At 39.1% G+C, this 22,811-nt stretch overlaps 1 protein-coding gene and 1 long non-coding RNA gene across 2 annotated transcripts; one reads left to right on the top strand and one right to left on the bottom strand.

Moving 5' to 3' along the window:
* The first annotated feature begins 8,663 nt into the window (after window positions 1-8,663).
* LOC110896738 lies at window positions 8,664-9,188 on the top strand. The gene is made up of 3 exons (XR_002568128.2): window positions 8,664-8,774; window positions 8,854-8,912; window positions 9,009-9,188. It is a non-coding gene; the product is annotated as an uncharacterized LOC110896738 (long non-coding RNA).
* An 11,703-nt stretch (window positions 9,189-20,891) lies between these two features.
* Window positions 20,892-22,466, bottom strand: LOC110892937 (zinc finger MYM-type protein 1-like). Its single transcript, XM_022140068.1, has 3 exons — window positions 22,142-22,466; window positions 21,850-21,993; window positions 20,892-21,772 (listed from the first exon to the last, which is right to left on the bottom strand). Exons 1-3 carry the CDS (start codon window positions 22,464-22,466, stop codon window positions 20,892-20,894), a joined length of 1,350 nt encoding a protein of 449 aa, XP_021995760.1.
* Between the last annotated feature and the right edge of the window lie 345 nt (window positions 22,467-22,811).

Genomic DNA, 22,811 nt, shown 5'->3' with positions numbered 1-22,811 from the left:
TTAACTCGTTCATATATATATATATGGGTTGCAATTACCAACTCTATGTTCAACTTTTCTTTTGTTCAATTATGTTTGTGATGATCATGGTGGCAATTTGGTAACACTGTTTATTCGTTTTTGTCTCCACTGAAAAGTGATTAGCCTCTGATTGATTTATTTAAATATTAGGACAGCGGCAAAAGGGAGTAATTGCAAGATCGGTACTGTTAAGACCCGGTGGTCCATTGGCATTGGAACTCGCACGGCATCCCGTTGTTCTTAAAGTTGACGATTGGGTGTTTTGTCATGGTGGACTTCTTCCCCATCATGGTACAGATTTACCCTCATGTTATATATAATTATTATGATGTATGAAGCTCAATTTCCTCTATTTTGTTTATTTTCGCCAACTTTTACTCCCTTTGTCCCAATACAAATGCAACCTTAGATTGACTAAATAAGCCAATGGAATTGCATGGCTATGGGCTAACTGTATAAAAAAGTAACCAACTTTTGTGAGACTAGAAAAAAATGGTCAAGATTTCAGTAAATTTGATCCGAGGTTACCGACTTTTTTAAATGTTAATCTTACCTGTCTGCCATGATAAAATGATGATGTAGCATCTGGCATAAGAAACTGGTTAACTTTGAAGATTAGCCTAGACCGGTATTTTTTTTGAAACTTTGATGGGTTTTATTGAGTCAAAAAGGTGAAAAATACCTGAAACGCAAATGTGACCAAAGTTTGTTACCTTTTTACATAATTTTCCGTTTAACTACTACATTATCTACCCTTTAATAACACAAATCCATATGTTGCATTCATTTTGGATTTTTGGTTGACCAAGAGGGGAATTAATGCATTTAGTTGGTTTGTTCTTGGTATTATTTTCTTTGAAGGAATAGATACTGATTTTTTTTTGGTAATGTTGCAGTTACGTATGGCATAGAGAAGATAAACAATGAAGTATCTAAATGGATGACTAATGTTAATGAAGATGACAATGGGTCGCAAATACCCTTTATAGCTACCCGAGGCTATGATAGTGTTGTTTGGAACCGTTCATATTCTAGAAATACCACTAATTTAGAAGATTATAATAATGAACACGCAAGTAAATTCCGGTCTTTTATTATCTTTATTACACTTTTTGTGTTCCAGCCAAAATAGGACTGGTTGACCTAGCATCCTCTTTATGTCCATGATTTATTATTCATAATACAACATTATAACAATAATGATAATATGAAGAAACACTAGATAAATGGTCGGAACCGAAATATCTAGGGGGTTTGAATCCGCATAAAAGGGTTAGCTCTCTCTCGGTTGATTCAGTTGCTACCGAACTTCTTCTCCGGTGATTCTGCAAAAAAGAGCACCGTTAGCCTCGCCAAGGGGAGAAGAGGGTTCTCTCCTTGACCCGACTCCGGTGTGAGAATAAGTATTGGTAATGGAGAAGAGATAGTATTTTGAGAAGTGAGTGTGATCTGCCTTCATACCTGAACAGTTCTCGTATTTATAACCGGGAGTTTGGGAGGGAAAACCTGTTATTGAAAAGATGACGGAAGATGCTAACGCCGTAGCGGTTATATTTCCTTCCGTCAAGTTCTTTGATCCCACGTTAAGTTACCTCGATCCGATGTGAATGCACACGTATCGTGATCTGATCTACGGCTGGGGTATTGCCACGTGGAAAGTGATTAAGTGGAGATCTTTTTCCAATTGCATGCTTTCGTTGTGATTTCAGGGATGCTTGTGGTAATGACACGTGTCCAGACGGTTATACCGTCTGGGTGGTGCACGATCATATTCTTTCTAGAGGATTACTGCTGTAATCTAGTGTGACACCTTACTGTGTGGACACAGATGAATAAATCCCAAGTCTGGGTAAAATGATATCCAAGTTTGGATATTTGGGCGGAAGTATTGATCTTTAGGATTTTAATCCTTTGCTAATGGAAAAAGGCGCAAGGATTTTATGCTTTCCTTTGGGCGCGCGACCATAAATTGTTGATTACTTTCTCCCTTTTGTAAGACCAATGCGCGGCCGCGCAAGGTTAAAAGGTTGAAAGGTCAGTTTGCGGTATGGTCTCAAATCCTTTTTATGAGGTTTTTGGGACCTTACCCCTTCAAGTCCCCCCAGTCTAGTGTTGTACTTATGCAAATAAGTGGAGCACTGGACTTATGAGAGGGAAATGATTTTGGGCGCGAAAAATAAGGAATCTTCTATGGGAAGATTTAATTTTGTTTTGAAGATTTTGAAAATCTTTGACTTTAGTGGATGGTACAGTCAGGACTGTGTGACAGGCTGTCACTGTTAGGTATATGTTACTATCCGTGTTTTTCACGCGCGCGTGCAAACGCGTGTGTATTTTTTCTGTTGTTTGGAGAACTGTGATATCCGGAAAAATCGCTGTGACGGTTACCGATGCTATTTATTGCGATAAGTATATAACGTTTGGGTAACCTCTTTGTGCAATCATTGTTTTGTTGAAAACTTTTCCCCTTCCTTTCTTCTTTAATTGTTTGAGAAAGAGATTGTCAATCTTTCTTCTTCTTTTGTCAACTGGAGAATATCACGAAGATTTATCGGAGGAAATGTCTGCTGAACTTCCACCGCTGAAATGGCCTAGGGCAACTTTTGACAGCCTGGTTCAGAACTTTAGATTCCCGGAGACCTGGGGTGCCCGGTACCCTGAGGAGGGTCAGACGGCAGCAGATGCTCCGGCTGGGTATATTACTCTGTTTTGGGATTTCTTTTGCGAAGGCAACTTTCGCTTGCCTGTAACAAAGTTCTTCCTTGAAATTCTTGGTTTTTACAATATTCATCTCTCTCAACTGCATCCTATTGGCATGGTTAGGGTTCGTCATTTTGAGTTTGTGTGTCGGACCATGCACATTGAGCCGACCGTTCCCCGATTTAGGGTTTTCCATCAAATGCATTATACCCAGGGGTTTTATTCATTTGTTCAGAGAGCATCTGCAAAGAAAATTTTGCAGCATCCGCCGAAATCTTTTCATGATTGGAAGCAAAAATTTTTCTTTATTAAGGCCGGAGTGATTCCGGTGAGGATGTTTTTAAGGGGAAAGGAAGATGTTCCCGTTGAAACGCTCTGGACCCCTTCTGACGAGAATTGGTACCAAGATTTGAAAGAAATTCCTAACATTGTTCTGCCGGAGAAAGCCCTCGTCGGAGCTAGTATGAGTTTAAACTGGAAGATGGACCGGGACGACAAGCCGGTGTATAGGGAGGGAGGTCATTGTATGATTGGGTTTTCTCTCCCCTTCTTTTTTTTTTTTTTGAACATGTTTCCCTTTTCTTGTAGTTGTTTCGTTGTATGTTGTTGCATATAAGAGAGAAGGGGGAAGGATGGGTACCATTAAGAAAAAGCCTGATGAAGAGCTTTGGTACCATCATATTGTGAGGAATTTTGCTCTTCTGCGGGATGCAGATTTGTCTGAACAGCCTGCTGCTGGTGTAGGTAAGATTGTGCATACTGTTTTTTGTTTACTTATCATTGCGCGTTTGAGTGAATTGTTCTTCGCGCTTTATAGGTGAGTTGTCAAATTTGGGCATAGGCCCTGAGAAGAAAAAACGCGCGACGACTAGTAATGTTGCGCCGAAAAAGAGTGATGCTGAGAAAACTCAATCTTCTAAAGCTAAAAATGTTGGGGAGAAGAAAGGTATGCGTCATTCTTCTGACAACTGGTGTGATTATGTGGTGGTTTCTGATACTTTGGAGGGTCTTGCGCCTGCAGTTATAGGAAGGGAAATCTTGATTCCTTTGTTACGGAATCTGTTCCTGGTAAGTGGCGTCTTTCCTTGTTTCCTTTATGCGGATTAGATCCTTACGGATTTTTATTTTTCCAGAGGTTGCTGTTGCTCCTACTCCCACAGAACTGCAATCTGTGGAAAATGAAGAACTTCCCTCCACCCCTCCACATGCTTCTGTAGCTGATCAGCTGAAACCTATAGAGGTTGCAGACGATGGTGTGGAGGAGACTGTTGAAGCTGAGAAGCCTGCTGATGTTGACCCAGGTGTGGTGAATGATGCTGATAATCCCCCAACCCCTGAGGTGGTTGTTCAAGATTTGGGGACAGAGACAACTGAGAACATTTCTACTTCTTCCCCTAAACCTTCTGATACTATGCCGGAGCATGTTGAGAAGGTGACAGTTGAGGGGGAAGATTCGTCTGCTGGTATTAGTAAACATTCTCCGATCCGCCCAGAGGAAACCTTGGGAGATTACTATTATCGGACTTACACGGAGAAAGATGCTGCTGATCCTCACGCCCCCGTTTGGAACTTAAAGAAAGGTGATACTTTCTTAGATTGGCATGTGTGCCAAGATTGGTTGCAGGGGATACTTCCACCTAGGGAGATTAAATTTCAGGAAGGTCGATCTTACGAGCAGACCTACCAGTCTTATTGTGCAGAAACTGCTTCTCATGTCTCTACCACTCACCGCATAGTACGTGAGTGGTATAGCATGCATAAGGAGCAGGAATCCTTTATGGCGTCTCGGAAGAAATTTGCCAAAGATGAGAGATGTCTGGCTCAATTGATGGCTAAACTAAAAGATGATCAAGCCAAGTTTGAAGCTGAGCGCAAGACTGAGGAATGGTCTGTTGCTGGTTGGAAAAGAAAGGTGGAAGCTGAAGCTGCTCTCCTTTCCGAGGAACGTAAAAATTGGAGGAAGATTTGCGAAAAAGATAATGCTGAGAAAGCAAACCTTCGTAATATTATTAATAACCTCAAGGCTGAGGTTGAAAAACTGAAGAATCAGGATGCGGAGGTAGAAAAATTGAAGAAGGAGAAAGCTGATGCAGAAGCTGCGCTGGCGGAGGTGCGTTCTCATAGGGAGCATAGTGAGCAACGAGAGGTACAAGCTTTTGCCACCCTTGCCCTTAGAGATAAAGAGTTGAAAGAACTTACTGCTTTGGTTTCTGATCAGGAACAACTTAAGAAGGACCTGGAGCTTGCGCATTCCGAAAATACTGAAACCTCCCGCCGTTTGATTGAGGTTGAAGAGAAACTGGAAAATTCAGAAACGGCGCGGGTTACAGCGGAAAGCAAGATTGAGCCTTTAAAGAATGATATGGCCTGGTTGAAGGATCGCGGGATTGCTTGTGTAAGTTCCTTTTCCCTTTTTTGTTGCGAAATCATATATGCGCTTTTTTGATGCTTATCTTCGCTTGATTTTGTAGGTTGCTGAATCTGTATTAAACTCTGAAGAACTGGATAAAACTGTTGCTAATTTGGTGGTTGCTACACGGCGAGATGGGTATGCGCAAGGTTACGCGGAATGTTCCCAACATGTGAATAGCGCGCTGAAGGTTAACTGGAATAATAGCAAGTCTGCTACCTTTGGCGTAAATACTGCCGCTGCGCTTGCCTCCATGAAGACGGAGTTTAATAATTTGCAACTTCCAGTTATGGAGTTGATAAATGTGGCGCTGCAATCGGATGTTCACGTGGCGCAACTCAAAGAAATCTTTCCGGATGAGGGTGAAGATTTAGAGTAGGACGAAATTGTTTTGAACAATTTGTTTTTTGTGGGATGTAGATCCTTGTCTTGTCAGTGCGTTGTTGCGCAAGAATTCGAAACACTGCTGTGTTTGAATCTCTTTAGGGCGTATTTGTACGCTGAAGATAGTATGTTTCTATTTGTTTTGTTATATGACTTTACAATATTTTGCATGAGTACAATTTCTTTTACTTGAGTAAGGCGAATGAAGTTGGTATGAAGCTCATGTGTGAGTTTATGGTCGTTTGTGACGTGATCACTGACCGCGCATGGAGCTTGTTTTATACTACCATAATGTTTTTGCGCTTACTAAAAAGAAATTGCATGCACTTTGTAAACACAAAAATAATAGAAACTTTGTAATTTTATTCATGGATGAAGCTCAGAGGCGTTACAAAGTTTTTTTGATAATTAAATGGAACTTAACTTACTCCCTGATAGTTCCGCCGTATTTGATAAGTCATGTCTTTTCTGCAGAAAACCTATAAAGTCCTTTAAGTTTTGGCCCGTTTGCTTGAGCTTTCTTCTCCCCGAGTAATCTGCTTAATCTCCTTACGCATATTCTGGAGTAAATGCGTAAGTTCTCCATTTTTGAGGGCTTTCTCTATTTCCGTGCGCAGAGATATGCAGTTATTCGTGGTGTGCCCGTTGTCTTTATGATATTCGCAGTATTGTGCCGGGTCTTGACCACGTTTACTCTTCATCGGAATCGGAGGTTTGAACTGGTAGTCCTCAGTACTCAGAACCTCCGCCGGGGTCTTTGTTAGGGGAATCCACTGCCTCTCCCTATTTTTGTGCTTGTTTTCTCTTTGTGCAGAGAGCCTGTTGATTGTTGTGCGGGCGTCTTCAGAGGAACGACTTCCTGATGACTCGCGCCATGATTTTTTGAACCTTTTCTCACCGGTTGCACTTAAGTCTGCGGGCCTGTTGTGTGGTGGTGGTGGCCTGTTTGTAGTAAGGTTTTTCTCAGTCTGCGCATAAACCTTGGCCGCCGCCATTATCTTTTCCTAACTCTTGGGGAGGCCCTCTGTTCCAGATAATACCTTGACCATGTCGTCACATCTAACCGCGTACTTAAACTGAGCACGGATTAGTTGTTCGTTAACACCGCCAATCTCCAACACTTCTTTATTGTATCTGGTGATAAAATCCTCCAGATTCTCATCATCGCGGCGCCAGATGTTCATGACGTCGGATGTATCATGCATGGAACGCCTTTGTTGGCTGAAGTGTGTTAAAAACTTTTTACGCAGATCTTTCCATGACTCGATCTGTCCCGTCGGTAGGTTATTAAACCAGATTCGCGCTGGGCCGGTTAATGTTTGTGAATACTCTCAGATGAAGAGTCCAACCGCCAACCAACCCTGCGTTGGTGAATACTCTCAGATGATCATCGGGGTCAATTAACCCATTGAATTTCCCAACGTTAGATGGTAATTTCGCCCTCTCCAATGGAGCCACAGCTATCTCCAGTATGAACTTCGAGTTTTCTGCTGCTTCTTCAGGGCGGTAAACTAAGTCATAATTATGCTCTGCCTCAGGGTTATAAACCGCTCGAGGCCTGCATTTGTTATAGTTTGGCTGCAGTCTGTTGAATACGCTAGTGTTTGCACTTAAACGATATGTTTGATCGGATTCATCAGTGTGAGTGTCCCGTTGGGAACCCAACCTATCATGAACCGATTGCCTTCGACGAGGGTGTGGTTCACCATGGTGTTGTCTCTGGTAACTTCCTGTATCATCATAAATTGATTCTTCTCGCTGGGAAGCATGAGCTCTAGATCCCGGCCTTCGTGATTGGGTCACGGGAGCAGTTTGGGCACACAACTGTGTGTACACTGCGTTTAATGCCCCTTGGGACCGGACATACCATGATATCGGAGTTTCTCCTGGTGGTAAAATTGATTGAACGGGATTTGCTGGTAACATTCCTGGAGTAACAGGATCATTTGCTCGATTGGATTGAACCTCATTATCGTCTGAGGCCTCTTCTACAATCCCTTCCACTGGTAAATTGTTTCCGACGTTTGGTCGAGGACCAGATTGCCGGTGAGATGACGAATTTTCTGCCATGTGCAAAAACAGAAAAATGGAATGAACTGAATCGAAACGAGGTAGAAGCTAGAAAAACTGAGAAAACGGTGGGCGCCAATGAAGAAACACTAGATAAATGGTCGGAACCGAATATCTAGGGGGTTTGAATCCGCATAAAAGGGTTAGCTCTCTCTCGGTTGATTCAGTTGCTACCGAACTTCTTCTCCGGTGATTCTGCAAAAAAGAGCACCGTTAGCCTCGCCAAGGGGAGAAGAGGGTTCTCTCCTTGACCCGACTCCGGTGTGAGAATAAGTATTGGTAATGGAGAAGAGATAGTATTTTGAGAAGTGAGTGTGATCTGCCTTCATACCTGAACAGTTCTCGTATTTATAACCGGGAGTTTGGGAGGGAAAACCTGTAATTGAAAAGATGACAGAAGATGCTAACGCCGTAGCGGTTATATTTCCTTCCGTCAAGTTCTTTGATCCCACGTTAAGTTACCTCGATCCGATGTGAATGCACACGGATCGTGATCTGATCTACGGCTGGGGGATTGCCACGTGGAAAGTGATTAAGTGGAGATCTTTTTCCAATTGCATGCTTTCGTTGTGATTTCAGGGATGCTTGTGGTAATGACACGTGTCCAGACGGTTATAACCGTCTGGGTGGTGCACGATCATATTCTTTCTAGAGGATTACTGCTGTAATCTAGTGTGACACCTTACTGTGTGGACACAGATGAATAAATCCCAAGTCTGGGTAAAATGATATCCAAGTTTGGATATTTGGGCGGAAGTATTGATCTTTAGGATTTTAATCCTTTGCTAATGGAAAAAGGCGCAAGGATTTTATGCTTTCCTTTGGGCGCGCGACCATAAATTGTTGATTACTTTCTCCCTTTTGTAAGACCAATGCGCGGCCGCGCAAGGTTAAAAGGTTGAAAGGTCAGTTTGCGGTATGGTCTCAAATCCTTTTTATGAGGTTTTTGGGACCTTACCCCTTCATAATATTTATCTTTGAATAAACATCCAGAAGGTTTTATGTTATAAAAATATACTTTGGATGTCTTTCAAGTTTCAACCCAATTGACCCGTTCTATGTTTAGCTTAATTTTCTGATTTGACCCATGTGTGATAAAACCCGTACATAAGTAACTGATCAACCAACCTACCGACAAAGCTCTCCTTGAAGACCCTGTATTCGACCCCTGGTTGAGAAATATGCTGCTGTGAGTTCCTTTATAGCTTCAACCCTTGTATACTGCATTGGGTACTTGTATGCTTAATTTCATTTTTGTTTTGAATCAGGATGAGGATGCTTTCTTTGCCGACTATGTCGTCTCCCACATGAAACTCTCTGAGTTGGGGTAAAGTTTCCAACTTTCGATATTTTTATAAACACACGATGACATTTGTGTGTAGAAATGAAGTGTTAATTTGTATGTTTCTGTCATGATTAACAGATTTGCTGAGGCATAAGGATGATTGTAAGAAAGGAGGGATGCTGGTACTATATTTTTATTTTGAAATTTGAAAGTGTTTTTGTATTGTTAACTAGAGATTAAGATTACAAAAAACACATGGCAACGCCATGAATCCCTGGGGTTCAGTTTTTGTTTTATGGATTTGCTCCATTACTTGCTTATGTGATGTGGTTGGTGTTTGTTCTATATGATGGATCTTTTACCCTTTTATCCATGGGGCCGGGAAAGATTTTACATATGTGATGGTCCTTTCCGGTAAATTAACATTTAAAAAAAATCATGTATACCTGGTATGGTACGCTTCGGTACCGTACAGTACCAGTATTTGAAGGTAAATGCGGGTACCGAAATTGTCAAAAGTCGGTACCGAATCGATACCAAAAAAGTACGCAGCCCGGTAAATTCAGTATCGGTACCCGGTACCATTTGCTCATCTCTAATGAACCGTAGAAAACATTATACGGTTGTTGTTGAAGAAGTTAAAAACGTTGATGTTGGTTAATATTTTTACAACTTTCTAAAGTTTTGGTATGTTAATGAAGTAACCTCCATTTTCCTTTTTAGATTATGAACACTACAATTGGAATAATTATGTGCTTATACTTTTGGAGAACATCCTTTGCTAATAAGCGTCATAAATTGACTAAAATAAGAAAACATTGTATATATTTAGCATGTGGATATGTATTCAATGTAAATGAAATTGTGGCATTTATGTAAACATCCTCTTAGATTTTATTTATCAAGTGCTTAGTATGTTATACTATGTTTGTGAAGTCAAGAGTTTTTTAAAAATATTGAATTTGGGTTGAAATGCTAGACACTTAATAGACAGTGGGTTGGAATAGGCAAGCGAAAAGCAGGTTAAATTCTTGACGGTTAAATTCCGTATTTATAGTCTAATGGTTCAAGTGCAGTATGATTGGCGAGATTAGTCTAATGGATCAAGCGTCGCATTTGGTTAGTATTATTGTATTAGTATATTTTTGCGATTTTATTAAGGAATAATGGATTTTAATAATCCCATCCATTAGCCGTTGGCCGGCAACGGTCTCAACTTTAAAAATAATCAGTGGTGGTCTCACCTTTTCACATATTGTAAATCAATTGACCTTTACTAACATCACCTTAATTTCTTTTTGTTCCTTTTTCCTTTTCTGTTATCAGCCTCGGTTTCTTTTGCTTCGATTTCACCTTTAGTGCCTACATTTTCAAAATTACAGCTATAGTCTCCAACTTAAGCAAATTCGTTCTCGGATAGTCCGTGTCGTGGATGAAGGTTAGTTTTTGGTGTTAAGTACGTATGAAATGACTAAAGATGTATCTAATAATTTTCATTAAAAAAACTAATAAATTAAACATTAAAAGATTATAATAAATACATAAATTACATAAAGATGTATCTAATAAATTTCAACAATCTCTTTCAAGGGTTGGATTGTGTAACACCCCAACCCGGAAGGGCTGACGTGTCACAATAACGGTAGCATAACAAAAGTCATAATTCCATTTATTTATTTGATAAGGATACAACCATACGATTATTAAAATTTATACACAAGCGGAGATATTCATCTTAATTAACTTAATATCTTCAGATTTATTCCTATGCTTTATTCTTCTCTCTTTTCCCCTCCCAAAGTAACTTGTGGACCTGTATGTACAAAAAGTTTACGGAATGAGCCGAATGCTCAGTACGGAATTATAGGCTCAAATAACAAATAAATGCTTCATATGAAATCTTATCCGGATGGAACTTTAGGCGAAAATGATACGATGCAAGAACAAAATTTCATAATCATATCTTACGGATGTACCCATGAGCAAACTTAAAACGTGACAATACACAGGTAGCTACTCCTGTATATTTATCACATGAGATGGCGAATTGGCATACCCGTTATCCACCTCCTTATACTTATACTTAAACTCTAGGATCGATCCATACGCCTCCTAATAGCTTTATGTACCACACTTGTACTTAAGAGACGCCGTGAACTAATCTCTCCGTCACGGATGGAGCACATGATGTTGATGCCACAACAACATGCTCGTGGGACACTCCACGAGAAGCGATACTCAGGGTATCAGAGTACAAATGGTCTTATTCACATAACTTATAAAACTTATTTTCATAACAAAACGGAACATATATTGGAACACGCGATAATGAGTATAACAACATAATACTATCGCATGATATGAAAGCTAAATCAAATGATAGGAATCGAACGGACTGTCAAATGAATCGATAATCAAAGACGTGAGGAGTTTTTAACAGATATAGTAATTTAGTGGTTTTATAACAATTTGAATATGAAGCAATAAAGAGTGGGGTAAGGATCCGTACCTTAAAAACTTCAAAGTAAGCTACCTTATGCTAATATTTTAGAGTTTCGACTATGGATCAATCCTTTAACCTAATTTTACCATAATGCACACAAAACAGAGTTATTGATCAATACAACGATTACGATAATTTCCCGAGATCAATTTGTACAATGAATGTCCAAGTGCAATACTTCGGCTCATTTATCAAAATGACAAACGATAAAGTACAGTACTTCGGCTCGTATATCGAATCATCGACAACGATAAAGTACACTGCTTCGACTCAGTCATCGGATTACCGACGATAGATGAAGCATAACCCAAATATGGGCAGCACTTAGATATTCTTTGGGATATATTGATTCCGGACAATGAATCGTAATAGCGATCGAGTAATTACCCTGATTGCGGCAGCACCTCGATAATAGTGTGTGTGTTAATTGAAGTAAAACGACGATAACTCTGTGTATATTGTGAGTTTTTCCGTCGATTTTGTGCCAGAAATCAAGTCCCAGACTCCTCTATTTATACCCGAATTTTGACACCGTCGCGTAGCGCGAGGGGTATCACTTGTAGGCGTCGCGCTACGCTATTGGTAATTTATGTTAGGCGAAATTTGTCCCTGTCGCGTAGCGCGAGGGGTAACCCCTATACGTGTCGCGCTACGCGAGTGGTCACCTATTTTCTATAGGTAGCTTCGTGTCTAAGTAGCTTAGCTGAGTTGATAAAATTGTAAAATTCAAAACGGCCAGCAAGTTATTTAGATAATCGTAACTAGGGTTTTGCCCCCCCCCTGAGTTTTAGGGGCCCTGATCCTGATTCCGATTGTTCTAAAAATTTTTAGGGTTCATGCCAATTTACTTGGGTGTCTCATTTAGGGTTTCCTTAATAAATAATTACTATTATTCTTTTTATTTCTATAAAAATGATTTTAAATTTATGGGCATTACAACTATTACCCCCTTAAAAGAAATTTCGTCCTCGAAATTTTGCAAATAAGAATATAACCTATCGTATAAGTAACAGAAACGAAACTTTCCTAGCAGAGTTACTAACTTATATAACCTGAATTTTCTAACTACACATGGGTATTTGAAATTCATAGCTAAGGTTATGACTAAACTTGTCAATTACCTTATATATGTGCCTTAATGGTCCTTCTTACTAAGATATCTTACCGTATGAAAAGTTTAATAGAGATTTTCAGATACTTAGAGTGACTATTAGTACTGAAATTTCCTACATAGATATACTTAGTTATAGCTAAAATATCTTCTCATAAGGTAAAGCATAAATGACCGTAAACAGAAACAAATGAACATATATCAAATAGCAAGATTTACCGTTACTCGACTAAAATTCTATTGCGAGAATAGATTAGGGTATAGAGAACGAATTGATTCTTCGGATTCCCATGTTGCTTCGCGTTCAGAGTGATTTTTCCAAAGGATTTTAACGAACGGGATTACTTTCCTACGTAAAACCCTTTCTTGTCGATCTAAGATGGCTTCTGGTTCCTCTTCGTAGGACAAATCTTCGTGAATTGAAAGTAACGGATAACTAATGACATGGAGTGGATGATAATTATATCCTCTTAAAGAGGATATATGAAAAACGTTATGAACGTGAGAGAGTTGGGGCGGTAAAGCCAGTCGATATGATACTTCTCCAATTCTTTCAAGGATTTCAAACGGACCGATGAAACGGGGACTAAGTTTTCCTTTAATTCCAAATCTTCGAATGCTACGCCAAGGTGATACCTTTAAGAATACGTGGTCACCACTTTTAAATTCGAGGGGTCGTCTATCTTGATCGGCATAGCTCTTTTGTCTACTCTGAGCTTCTTTCAATTTTTCTCGGGCTATAATGACTTTTTCATTTGTAATCTGAACTAATTCTGGCCCTTCAATAATCTTTTCTCCGACTTCATCCCAGCATATGGGTGCACGACATTTCCGACCGTACAAAAGCTCAAAGGGTGCCATGCCAATACTTGCTTGCCAACTATTGTTGTAAGCGAACTCAACAAGACATAGATATTCATCCCAGTTTCCAGACCATTCAAGTGCACATGCTCGGAGCATGTCCTCCAAGGTCTGAATCGTACGTTCTGACTGCCCATCTGTTTGTGGATGGAAAGCCGTACTAAACTTTAGTCGTGTCCCCCAAGCTGCCTGAAAGCCTTTCCAAAATCGTGAGGTAAAACGTGGGTCTCTATCGGAAACAATGGAAGATGGTGTGCCATGGAGTCGAATAATTTCTTGAAGAAATATTTCGGATAACTTATTAACCGAAAATCCTTGCTGAATTGGTAGAAAATGTGCTGACTTTGATAATCTATCGACAACAACCCATACAGCATCATTCTTCTTGAATGTCTTAGGTAAGCCAGTAACAAAATCCATTGTGATTTCATCCCACTTCCATATGGGAATATCCAATGGCTGCAACAGACCGCTTGCTCGTTTGTGTTCAATTTTCACTTGTTGGCAAGTGAGGCATTTACTTACGTATCGAGCAACGTCTTCCTTCATGCCATTCCACCAGAAGTTCTGTCTTAAATCTCTATACATCTTGGTAGATCCTGGGTGAATTGAAAATGGTGAGCTGTGAGCTTCGGCTAACAATGACTCACGAAGGGTGGAGTCATCGGGTACACAAAGTCTTTTGCCACACCAAATCACCCCCTGATGGTCTATACTAAATTCAGATTGCTTACCCACCTCGAGATTTTGCACAATTGCCCAAAGTTCTCCATCTTGCTTTTGTGCATCTTTGATCCGCGATATGAGGTCGGGTTCAATCTGCATTCTAGCTAGATATCCATCAGATTTACTAAACTGGAGCCAAATGTTCATCCTTTCAAGATCCCTCCTAATATGAGGTTGAATTTGTAGGCAAGATATAGTCCCGGAATTCTTTCGGCTTAATGCATCAGCTACAACATTGGCTTTGCCTGGATGGTATTGAATATTTGCATCATAATCTTTTAAAAGTTCTAACCACCTTCTTTGCCTCATATTTAGCTCCTTCTGCGTAAATATATACTTGAGGCTCTTGTGGTCGGTAAAGATGTCACAACTTTCACCATACAGATAATGTCGCCAAATCTTAAGTGCAAAGACGACTGCGGCTAATTCTAAATCATGTGTAGGGTAGTTAACTTCATAAGGCTTCAACTGACGGGAGGCATAAGCGATAACCTTCCCATGTTGCATTAGCACACAACCTAATCCTTTCTTTGAGGCATCACTGTAGACTTGGTAACCTCCTGATCCAGAAGGGAGAGCGAGTATCGGAGAGGATACAAGTCGTTTCTTTAATTCTTCAAAGCTTTTCTCTTGTTCCTCATTCCATGAGTACTTCACCCCTTTCCTTAGGAGTTTTGTGAGTGGTAAAGCAATTACCGAGAATCTTTCAACAAATCTTCGGTAATAGCCAGCAAGACCCAAGAAACTTCGTATTTCGGTAACAGAAGTGGGTCTTGGCCATTTTGTAATAGCTTCAACCTTTGTTGGGTCTACCATAATTCCCTCCGCTGATATGACATGACCTAGAAATGACACTTGGCTAAGCCAAAAGTCACATTTGGAAAACTTCGCGTACAACTTCTCATGCCGCAAGGTTCCAAGTACTATATGTAGATGTGCTTCATGCTCTTCGCGACTCTTAGAATATACCAGAATGTCATCGATAAAGACAATAACGAATTTGTCTAGGAATTGGTGAAATACGCGATTCATCAAATCCATAAAGACTGCGGGTGCATTAGTTAGCCCAAAGGGCATAACCAAAAATTCGTAATGACCATATCGAGTACGAAAAGCGGTCTTGGGAACATCATCATTCTTGACCTTTAGTTGATGGTACCCAGACCTCAGGTCGATTTTTGAGAAGAACTGAGCCCCCTGAAGTTGATCAAAGAGACCATCAATGCGAGGCAGAGGATACTGATTACGAATAGTAATCTTGTTCAGCTCTCGGTAGTCAATACATAAACGCATACTACCGTCTTTCTTCTTCACAAATAAGACCGGAGCACCCCAAGGTGAAACACTGGGTCTTATGAATCCTAAATCTAACAATTCTTGCAATTGTTCCTTCAACTCCTTCAGTTCCATCGGGGCCATACGGTATGGAGCTTTAGAAATAGGTTCGACACCAGGGATCAAGTCGATGGTGAATTCTAACTGACGGTCGGGTGGTAATCCCGGAAGTTCATCCGGAAATACATCAGGATATTCACGGACAACGGAGTGGCTATCGATACTCTTAATACTAGCAGAAATATCCTTAATCGATGCTAGGAATCCAGCACAGCCGTTTGATATGGATTTTCGAGCCTTAAGCGCAGAGATAATTTTAAGAGATTTATGAGCTTGAGTTCCCTGATATATAATATCAGGATGATGAAGATTACCGAAAATAACACGGCGAGAATGACAATCTATAGTTACCTGATGTCTAGACAACCAATCTATTCCTAGAATAACATCAAAGTCACACATATGTATTGGAAATAGGTCTGCCTTACACACAATAGATTCAATACGGATCGGACAATCCTTATATACGTAAGTGATTACGGACGAAGTTCCTATGGGAGTGGAAATGGTTAAAGTATGATCTAAGAGAGTTGGTCTTATCGGAAGATACTTAGTAAACGAGTGGGATACTAAAGAATGAGTCGCTCCTGTATCGAATAACACATAGATACTATGTTCACCAATCTGAAGGGTTCCAGATACAGTACCTGGAATATTAGCAGCGTCAGTAGCGGAAAGTGCGAAAATTCTTCCTCCAACATTGGGTTGATGATTCTTCTTAGTATCTTTCTTAGGACATTCCTTAATCATGTGTCCAGTTTGGCCACATCTAAAGCAGGCTCCTGTACTTCGGTGACATACGCCTTGATGTCTCTTACCACAAGTATTACATAGAGGGTATGTAATCTGATTCGGGTTTACTTGTTGATTTAGTGGTTGAGCTCTAATAGGTTCTGCATACAACTGAATTTGGTTTTGAGCAGGCCTTGGGTTTTGAAGTCTAGGTTGCCATGGACGTGCTTGATTTCCAAAGTTTGGATTTCCTTGCACTTTGCGAGCTTGATGTGGTGGTGTAGTGGACGATTGGCCGATTTCCTGCTTAAATTGGCCTTCCCTATTTCTCTTCTTATTATCCCCAGTTCGAGATAGGAATTCTTTCCTTTCGAATTCAAAAGTTTTGATTGCATCAGCAACTTCGGTGATATCCTTAAATTTTATGTACATGATCGACTTTCGAATTCGATCATTAACTGCCCACTTGCATTTTTCAGCCTGGACTTCGGCTGATCCTGCAACATCTCCTACAATACTAGCCAATCTTGAAAATCGAGTAATGAACTCAGAGGCTGGTTCATCACTCCCCTGTCGAATCACTGCATACTCCCTGATATAAGCTTCTTTATCAGCGGTCGAAAAATACTTGTCGTAAAAGATATTACGAAAGTCGACCCATGAAAGATTAGCGTCAAAATCATCCCCTCCTTTGACTTGCTTATATCCTTCCCACCAAGTTTGTGCGTCATCTTCAAATTTGTAGGTAGCCAGTCTAACTTTGTATTGCTCCGGAACTCCAAGAACTCCGAAGATCTTTTCAATGTGAGCTATCCAGTTTCTTGCTTCGACTGGATTAGTAGCGTGACTAAAGGATTTCGGTTTTTGTTTTTGAAATTTACTAATCCATATGTCTATAGTATAAGTAATATTGTTCGTGGTATTCTCACGGGTTTGACCACCAGAGATTGGATTAGTGTTAGTGTGTTCTGGATGACGAGTTTGTTGAATAACGGCCTCAGCTGTTTGGGCAACAAGGTTTGGAAGCAACCCAGCAACAGCCTGGTTGATAGCATTAACTACGTTTGGATCAACTGGAGTCTCATTCGAAGAAGTGTTATTACATTCATGGTTAGTACGAGTATTCCTACGTGGCGGACGACGAGGAGGCATCTATAAGAATAGACATAGGAGTTAAACCAAATAAGAGATCAAGTTGAATCCTATCATAGATATCTACCCATTCCTCACAGGTCTTAATTACTATCTTCAAGTTCTCTACAGGAAAGAGCCTTTGCTCTGATACCATAGCTGTAACACCCCAACCCGGAAGGGCTGACGTGTCACAATAACGGTAGCATAACAAAAGTCATAATTCCATTTATTTATTTGATAAGGATACAACCATACGATTATTAAAATTTATACACAAGCGGAGATATTCATCTTAATTAACTTAATATCTTCAGATTTATTCCTATGCTTTATTCTTCTCTCTTTTCCCCTCCTAAAGTAACTTGTGGACCTGTATGTACAAAAAGTTTACGGAATGAGCCGAATGCTCAGTACGGAATTATAGGCTCAAATAACAAATAAATGCTTCATATGAAATCTTATCCGGATGGAACTTTAGGCGAAAATGATACGATGCAAGAACAAAATTTCATAATCATATCTTACGGATGTACCCATGAGCAAACTTAAAACGTGACAATACACAGGTAGCTACTCCTGTATATTTATCACATGAGATGGCGAATTGGCATACCCGTTATCCACCTCCTTATACTTATACTTAAACTCTAGGATCGATCCATACGCCTCCTAATAGCTTTATGTACCACACTTGTACTTAAGAGACGCCGTGAACTAATCTCTCCGTCACGGATGGAGCACATGATGTTGATGCCACAACAACATGCTCGTGGGACACTCCACGAGAAGCGATACTCAGGGTATCAGAGTACAAATGGTCTTATTCACATAACTTATAAAACTTATTTTCATAACAAAACGGAACATATATTGGAACACGCGATAATGAGTATAACAACATAATACTATCGCATGATATGAAAGCTAAATCAAATGATAGGAATCGAACGGACTGTCAAATGAATCGATAATCAAAGACGTGAGGAGTTTTTAACAGATATAGTAATTTAGTGGTTTTATAACAATTTGAATATGAAGCAATAAAGAGTGGGGTAAGGATCCGTACCTTAAAAACTTCAAAGTAAGCTACCTTATGCTAATATTTTAGAGTTTCGACTATGGATCAATCCTTTAACCTAATTTTACCATAATGCACACAAAACAGAGTTATTGATCAATACAACGATTACGATAATTTCCCGAGATCAATTTGTACAATGAATGTCCAAGTGCAATACTTCGGCTCATTTATCAAAATGACAAACGATAAAGTACAGTACTTCGGCTCGTATATCGAATCATCGACAACGATAAAGTACACTGCTTCGACTCAGTCATCGGATTACCGACGATAGATGAAGCATAACCCAAATATGGGCAGCACTTAGATATTCTTTGGGATATATTGATTCCGGACAATGAATCGTAATAGCGATCGAGTAATTACCCTGATTGCGGCAGCACCTCGATAATAGTGTGTGTGTTAATTGAAGTAAAACGACGATAACTCTGTGTATATTGTGAGTTTTTCCGTCGATTTTGTGCCAGAAATCAAGTCCCAGACTCCTCTATTTATACCCGAATTTTGACACCGTCGCGTAGCGCGAGGGGTATCACTTGTAGGCGTCGCGCTACGCTATTGGTAATTTATGTTAGGCGAAATTTGTCCCTGTCGCGTAGCGCGAGGGGTAACCCCTATACGTGTCGCGCTACGCGAGTGGTCACCTATTTTCTATAGGTAGCTTCGTGTCTAAGTAGCTTAGCTGAGTTGATAAAATTGTAAAATTCAAAACGGCCAGCAAGTTATTTAGATAATCGTAACTAGGGTTTTGCCCCCCCTGAGTTTTAGGGGCCCTGATCCTGATTCCGATTGTTCTAAAAATTTTTAGGGTTCATGCCAATTTACTTGGGTGTCTCATTTAGGGTTTCCTTAATAAATAATTACTATTATTCTTTTTATTTCTATAAAAATGATTTTAAATTTATGGGCATTACAGATTGTATTTGAAATATCCAGTTTTTTCACATGGTCAGCTTTATGTTGCGTAGGGGTGTTCGAGATCGGATTATCCGGTTTTCGGATATCCGAAAACCGAATATCCGAAAATTTTGGATAGTGAATATTGATATCCGAATCCGTATTCGGATATCCAAACGGATATCCGAATTTACAAAAAAAATCAAAAAAATCCGTTTCGTGTATAGATTAAAACTAAATTTATATTCGATTTTTTAAATTTCCAACATTGAAAATTAAAAACAATCATAAATTCACACGAATACAATTGTTTACTACTTTTTTACTAATTTTTACAATACTTTAAACTAAATATAATGCTCATATGCTATATATATTTATAAAAAAATAATTAGTTTTCGGATATCGGATAATCGGATTATCCGAAATTTTTGAAATTCATATCCGAATCCGAAAATTCGGATTATCCGGTTTTCGGATATCCGAATTTTCGGATATCCGAAATTTCGGATATTTCGGATACGGGTTTTCATATATTTCGGATTCGTTTTCGGATCCAGATTTTTTTGAACACCCCTAATGTTGCGTTATCAAGAGTCAAAAGCAGAGCCGGTGTGAAATTGCTTATACTAGACAAAGATGAGAATGTAACGAGTAAAACAACAAATGTATTCTATAAGGAAGTTTTTCTGGGATTTAATAATTTTCTATTTGTTTCTTCCAATGTATGCGTTTGTACAAAATATTATATTTTAAAGTAAATAATATGGTTTTGGTTGAACCCGCGTATTACGCGGACAGTAACCTAGTAGAATATAAAACGAACAGGGTGTGGCTTTGATGTCAACACTAGTTACTTAATCTGGTTTTGAAATTTTTATTTATAATATGACAATATGAAATAAATTAAACATAGACAAAGTAAAATTTTCACGGAGATGACTGTTGGCTTTAAAAACACGGTTTTAAACAAAACATCCAAGTCCTACTCAATGCAAACTGACAAACTAAAACTTGAATTAACGCGTAACCTCACCCATCATGATCAATTACGTTTATAGGAAAATATGTCAAATTGTCTTTTATCTTTTAATGCCGTTTATAGGAAAATAGGAAACTATGTCAAATTGTCTTTTATCTTTTAGTGCCATTTATAGGAAAATATGTCAAATTGTCTTTTATCTTTTAGCTAGAGGGATTACCCGTGCCACGCAGCGGGTTTTTTATCGGTACCAATTCAGTTAGTATGATACCGACACTTTATGTAACAACCGAAAGAGGAATTCGATTGGTATTGTTATGCCTTATTATGGTACCAATACTCAGTGGCGGATCCAGGAATATTTTTCACTGGGTTCACTTTTTTAGATACTCCAATTTCATGTGATTGAACATAAAGAATTTCGGGTCGGTTCGATAGTTCGGATCGGGTAAGGTTCATCACACAATAAAAGTAAGATACAATGATGAAAAGAAAATCGTCATTAGAAATTTAAAATCACATAATATAAAATACGATAGTCTTTACAAATAAAAAAAAAAAAAAAAAACTACCTAAAGTTGTTGATGACGAGTTTTCATCTATTGAAAACGTTGCATTACACTCTCAACAGAAACTTTATGTAAGAACTCCTTTTCAATGTAACAAATGCAAGAATCGTTCATGTATCCATCACCCATCCTATTACGTAATTCTGTCTTCACAAGCTTCATTGAAGAAAAACTCCTTTCAACACTAGCCGTTGCAACCGGTAAAACCAGTGACAACTTTATTAAACGATAGACCAACTGATACTCAATGTGTTTCCTTGTTTCCACCATCCTTTTGGCAAGATCACTAACCCCATTCAGGTTATCAAACCGACTATCTTTTTTCATATTAGAAATGTAGTGGCCGAGTTCATCGATAACCTTATCTTTTTCATCAAAAGTAAAATCATATGGATACATTTCGGCCAACTTTAGCAAATTTAGTTTATTAAAGGAACTAAAATTATCACGCGGGCTCAAAGAACTCATACACGTAAGCAAGTTAGTGGTTACCTCGTTAAAACGGTTTCCAAGCTCTTGAATTTGCATGTCGAGAACCGTGTTGAAATTATTGACCACAAAATGATGACGATTGGTGATGTTGGTCTTTCTTCTTCTGTTTTTCGGGTCAACATACTCATCTTCCATGTTAATTATCTCAATATCATACTTGTCACAAAAGGATGTAACATCTTTTAAAAGTGAGTCAAAGCCTTCAAGTCGATACCTTTGTAATTCTTCTTTGGTTGATCTAACTAGCTCAACTGCATTCAAAATATCTTGATTCTTTCTTTGAAGAGCGACACACAATAAGTTAGTAACTCCCAAGATATGTTTCATCAAATGTAAATAAAATACAAACTTGAAACTTTTCATGTATAACTGAAGTCCATTTGCTTGAGTTTTGTGAATTGGTTCCCATGCCGAAGTTTCTATATATTCAAGCACTCAATAACACAAGGATATAAGGTAAGCAACCGAAGAAGTGTTTTTTCATGAGAGCTCCAACGTGTATCTCCGGGCCTTGTAAGTGCCATTTCTTGACTATTTCCACTTCCGAGTACAACTTCCGGATTCAATGCCAAAAGCTCTCTTTGACTTTCTCTTAGCAAATCTATTCGTTTGCACGATGCGCCAACAACATTTATTAAATCTGTTATTTCCTTAAAAAAATATGCAAATTTCAAGATGCTTGTTTGCAAGGGCCACAACAACAAGTTGAAGTTGGTGGGCAAAACAATGAACATAATATGCCGAAGAATTTTCTTTCAAAATCAAAGTTTTCAAACCACTAAACTCACCGGACATGTTGCTTGCACCGTCATATCCTTGGCCTCTAACCCTACCCAAGCTCAAATTGCGGTGAGCAAATAATTCATCAATTGCAGATTTAAGAGATAGAGCGGTTGTTTCCATAACATGAACTACACCAATATATCGCTCCTTCACAAATCCTAATTTATCAACAAATCTCAAAACCACAGCCATTTGTTCCTTTTTAGAAATATCCCTCGATTCATCAACTAATAAAGAAAAGACATCATCATCAAGCTCTTCAAATATCATCTTTAACACTTCTTCTGCAAAACAATTACAAATGTCTTTTTGTATTGATGGAGCCGTCATTTGGCAATTCTTCGGAGCATTACTTAATATGTACTTTCCAATTTCTTCATTTATTTGTGCAAACAATTTTAAAAACTCTATGAAATTTCCTCTATATAAGGATGCTTCAGATTCATCATGACCCCGAAAAGGTAATCCGCCATTCAACAATCCTTTAGCGAGTATAACCGAAGTACTTAATCAGATTCTATATTCTTTGTTTTGTTCGGGTTTTTTTTGAACCGCGGGTATAGATTGGGCTTCTTTAAGTAAGTCTTCTCCTTTTTGAACCGCCCTGTTGTGAAAACTATTGCATTTACCAACATGAGTTTCGAATCTTTCTTCTTTCCTATGCCAACATTGTAC

Source organism: Helianthus annuus, chromosome 12 (assembly GCF_002127325.2).
Source record: "Helianthus annuus cultivar XRQ/B chromosome 12, HanXRQr2.0-SUNRISE, whole genome shotgun sequence".
Taxonomy (NCBI): domain Eukaryota; kingdom Viridiplantae; phylum Streptophyta; class Magnoliopsida; order Asterales; family Asteraceae; genus Helianthus; species Helianthus annuus.
Note: the sequence above shows the minus strand (reverse complement) of the source record. Positions and strands in the feature narration are given on the sequence as shown.

What these genes read in the sequence shown, in the direction of transcription:
- LOC110892937 (XM_022140068.1), bottom strand. Translation starts at nt 22,466, where the DNA reads ATGACGGCTCCATCAATACAAAAAGACATTTGTAATTGTTTTGCAGAA. An exon ending in CGGTGCAAGCAACATGTCCG is followed by an intron (nt 21,994 to 22,141) that starts GTGAGTTTAGTG and finishes AGGAAATAACAG; the next exon opens with ATTTAATAAATGTTGTTGGC. An exon ending in TACAAGGCCCGGAGATACAC is followed by an intron (nt 21,773 to 21,849) that starts GTTGGAGCTCTC and finishes TTGAATATATAG; the next exon opens with AAACTTCGGCATGGGAACCA.